The sequence below is a fragment of the Boleophthalmus pectinirostris genome, unplaced genomic scaffold (assembly GCF_026225935.1).
Source record: "Boleophthalmus pectinirostris isolate CB_2022bp ecotype Guang Dong unplaced genomic scaffold, ASM2622593v1 HiC_scaffold_20, whole genome shotgun sequence".
Taxonomy (NCBI): Eukaryota; Metazoa; Chordata; class Actinopteri; order Gobiiformes; family Gobiidae; genus Boleophthalmus; species Boleophthalmus pectinirostris.
The window spans coordinates 2,916,685-2,920,722 of record NW_026571153.1 but is presented as its reverse complement, the minus strand read 5'-3'; the positions used below and the strand labels follow the sequence as shown (position 1 = coordinate 2,920,722).

General features: G+C 37.9%; 1 protein-coding gene across 1 annotated transcript in view; it reads left to right on the top strand.

Annotated features, from left to right (window-relative positions):
- LOC129409885 (uncharacterized) overlaps positions 1 to 3,740 on the top strand; it is a 36,178-nt gene extending 32,438 nt beyond the window's left edge. Inside the window, exon 8 of the mRNA XM_055156801.1 lies at positions 3,639 to 3,740. Coding sequence (XP_055012776.1) covers positions 3,639 to 3,740 — 102 coding nt within the window. The remainder of the gene's footprint in view (positions 1 to 3,638) is intronic.
- The last annotated feature ends 298 nt before the right edge of the window (positions 3,741 to 4,038 follow it).

Here is a 4,038-nt window from a genome sequence, read left to right as displayed (position 1 = left end):
AAACCAGGACTAACCAGGACTTAACCAGGACTAAACCAGGACTAACCAGGACTAACCCACTAAAGCAGGACTAAACTGGTCTCAGTCCCGGTCTCATTTCTGGTCTCAGTCCTGGTCCTGGTCCCAGTCTCAGTCTCAGTCCTGGTTCAGACCCATTTTAGTCCTGATTTAGACCTGGTTTAGTCCTGACTTGGGCCTGGTTTAGACTTGGTTCAGTCCTGGTTTAGACCTGGTTTAGTCCTGGTTCAGTCCTGGTTTAGTCCTGTTTAGTCCTGTTTAGACCTGGTTTAGACCCTGGTTTCCTGGTTTAGTCCTGGTTTAGACCTGGTTTAGTCCTGGTTTAGTCCTGGTTTAGTCCTGGTTAGACTGGTTTAGTCCTGATTTAGATTTAGACCTGGTTTTAGACCTGGTTTAGACTGGTTTAGACCCTGGTTTAGACCTGGTTTAGACCTGACCTTTTAGGACCTGGTTTAGTCCTGCTAGACCTGGTTTAGACCTGGTTTAGACCTGGTTTAGTCCTGGTTCAGTCCTGGTTCAGTCCTGGTTTCTGGTTAGTCCTGGTTCCAGTCCTGGTTGGCAGTCCTTTAGTCCTGGTTTAGTCCTGATTTAGACCTGGTTTAGTCCTGGTTTTAGACCTGGTTTAGACTGGTTCAGTCCTGCTTAGTCCTGGTTTAGTCCTGGTTCAGTCCGTTATCCGTTTTTTCCATTTTTCATTTAAACACAAAAAAACCCTGAATCATTATCTGTTTTTTTCATTTTGGTTTTGGAGACAAATAACGAAGAAATTATTATTATTATTTTTTGTTGTTGTTTCGTTTTCTTATTTTTGGTTTTATTTCGAAAAAACAAAAGTCAATTCTTATAAAGTTATGAAGACAGAGATATAAAATTGGTACCAGAAGATGCGGACACATTAAAACATAAACTTTTTTTTTTTTGGGGGGGGGGGGGTATTATTATTGTTATTATTATTATTATTATTTATTGATTTATTTTTATTTATTTATATTATCCTTATAATTATTATTATTATTATTATTTTTTATTTTGATTTTATTTTATTTATTTATATTTATTATATTATTATTTATTATTATTATTATTAATTATTATTTTATTGATTTATTTTATTTATTTATCCTTATTATTATTATTTATTATTATTATTATTATTTTTTATTTATTATTATTGATTGATTTATTGATTATATTTATTATATTATTATTATTATTATTTATTATTTATTATTATTATTATTATTATTATTATTATTATTGATTTATTGATTTATTTTATTTATTTATCCTTATTATTATTATTATTATTTATTATTATTATTATTATTATTGTTTATTTATTTTTTCTTTTTTTTTTTTTGTATGCGTGTTTAGTTAAGTCTGTCTTATTGTGGATGTGACAAATTATAAAAAAAAAAAAAAAAAAACAAAAAACATAAACTTAAAGCTCACAGGGGTTAAATTTTGCGTCGTGAATGAGTAAATCTGTAAATGTTCCTTCTGGCTGTGAGTCGTGTGAACTCCTCCAGGATCTGAACGCTCCGCTGCTTTTATGGAGCAGAGGTGAAGGGGGAGTTACTTCTGATAAAACTGTGGGTGTTTCCAGAACTTACAGCTTTGAACGGCCAATAAAACAGACCGACGGTGACAGACGGAGATAAAAAATAAAATAAAAGTAACGATCAATCTCCTCTCGTAAAGGTGAAAGTTTAAACTGCGGCGTCTTATCTGTATTATCCAGAGAATTTGACCTTCGCAAATAATGAGCCACAAAACTACGTTATTAATCCAGTTTGAGGTGTTGTTTAAAATAAAAAAAAAAGGCCAGAGGAGTTAATCGTTCATTTTTCAAAATAAAACTAAAAATAAGAAAATGGGAAAAAATAAATAAATATTTTCTTCATTATTTGTCTCCAAAACCAAAATGAAAAAACAGATAAAGATTTGTTTTTTTTTTCAGTTTTTGATTTTGGACTGAACCAGGTCAAACCACTAAACCAGGTCTAAACCAGGTCTAACCAGGAACCTCTAAACCAACCAGACTAAACCAGGTCTAAACCAGGTCTAAACCAGGTCTTAAACCAGGTCTAAACCAGGTCTAAACCAGGACTAAACCAGGACTAAACCAGGACTAAACCAGGACTAAACCAGGACTAAACCAGGTCTAAACCAGGTCAAACCAGAACTAAACCAGGACTAAACCAGGTCTGAACCAGGTCTAAACCAAGACTAAACCAAGTAAACCTAAACCAGGTCTGAAACCAGGTCTAAACCAGGTCTAAACCAGGTCTAAACCAGGACCTAAACCAGACTAAACCAAGGTCTAAACCAGGACTAAACTCAGGACTAAACCAGGTCTAAACAGGTCTAAACCAGAGTCTAAACCAGAACTAAACCAGACTAAACCAGGTCTGAACCAGGTCTAAACCAAGGACAAACCAAGACTAAACCAGGTCTAAACCAGGTCTAACCAGGTCTAAACCAGTCTAAACCAGACTAAACCAGGTCTAAACCACCAGGTAAACCAGGTCTAAACCAGGTCTAAAACCAGGACTAAACCAGGTCTGAACAGGTCTAAACCAAGACTAAACCAGGTCTGAAACCAGGACTAAACCAGGTCGGAAACTAAACCAGGTCTGGACTAAAACCAGGACCTGGACCAGGGGACTAAACCAAGACTAAACCTCTCAGTCCTGGTCTTTAGTCCCAGAATGCTCCGGTTTGAGTCCCGGTGAGACTGGACTGAGACCAGGAACTGGTTTTGGTTTAGACCTGGTTTAGTCCTGGTTTAGACTGGTTTAGACCTGGTTTATCCTGGTTTAGTCCTGGTTTAGTCCTGGTTTAGTTCTGGTTTAGTTCTGGTTTAGACCTGGTTTTCTGGTTTAGTCCTGGGTTTAGTCCTGGTTTAGTTCTGGTTTAGTCCTGGTTTAGACCTGGTTTAGTCCCTGGTTTAGTCCTGGTTTTAGACCTGGTTTAGACCTGGTTTAGTCCTGGAGTCCTGGTTTAGAGTCCTGGTTTAGTCCTGGTTTAGACCTGGTTTAGTCCTGGTTTAGTCCTGGATTTTAGTTCTGGTTTAGACCTGGTTTAGTCTGGTTTAGACCTGGTTTAGTTCCTGGTTTAGTCCTGGTTTAGTTCTGGTTTAGTCCTGGTTAGACCTGGTTTAGTCCTGGTTTAGTTACCTGGTTTAGTCCCTGGTTTAGTCCTGGTTTAGTCCTAGTTTTAGTCCTGGTTTAGTCCTGGTTTAGCCTAGTTTAGTCCTAGTTTAGTCCTGGTTTAGTCCTGGTTTAGTTCTGGTTTAGTCATTATCCATTTTTTCCATTTTTCATTTAAACACAAAATCAAATCTAAAAAAACAAATCATTATCTGTTTTTTTTTTTTTTTTTTTTTTCATTTTGGTTTTGGAGACAAATCATGAATAAAACTTTAGCTTTTTCATTTTCTTACTTTCGGTTTTATTTTGAAAAACAAAAGAACATATGACACAAATCTGGATGAAGAAAAAAAACCGGGACATTTTCTCCGTTTTCCCAGATCCTTCACGACCTTTTCATTTCATCATCATTTCATTTCTTCCCTCGTCTAATTCCTTCTTTTTCTTTTTTCTCTTTTTTTGTTCCAGCCCAAAGTTCACATGTACAAACCCGTCCTGGAGCCGATCGAGCCCATCACCATCGTCCCTCACATTCCCGCCGCCGTCGTCTCCGGGCCTGTGCCGACGTGAAGCCGCCGCTCCGCCCACGCGCCGCATTCTTTCCCAGGCGGCGGCGTTTGACATTTTATTTTTAAAAAACGTTCCGGTTTCGGGCGTAAAATCGACTCCCGTGAAAAGGTTGACTCCAAAAAAAACAAAAACGTACAGGAACATCCCGCGAGAGACGACCTTCCCGGGAGAGGAGGAGGAGGAGGAACGTCGGCGAGTTCTCCCGAGAAGGAGGATCGGAAGCGGAAATGGGACCCGCCGGCGCCGTTTTGAGCCCGCGTGAAGTTAAACCTCGAACTTGGACATTTTCAGGTGTTTT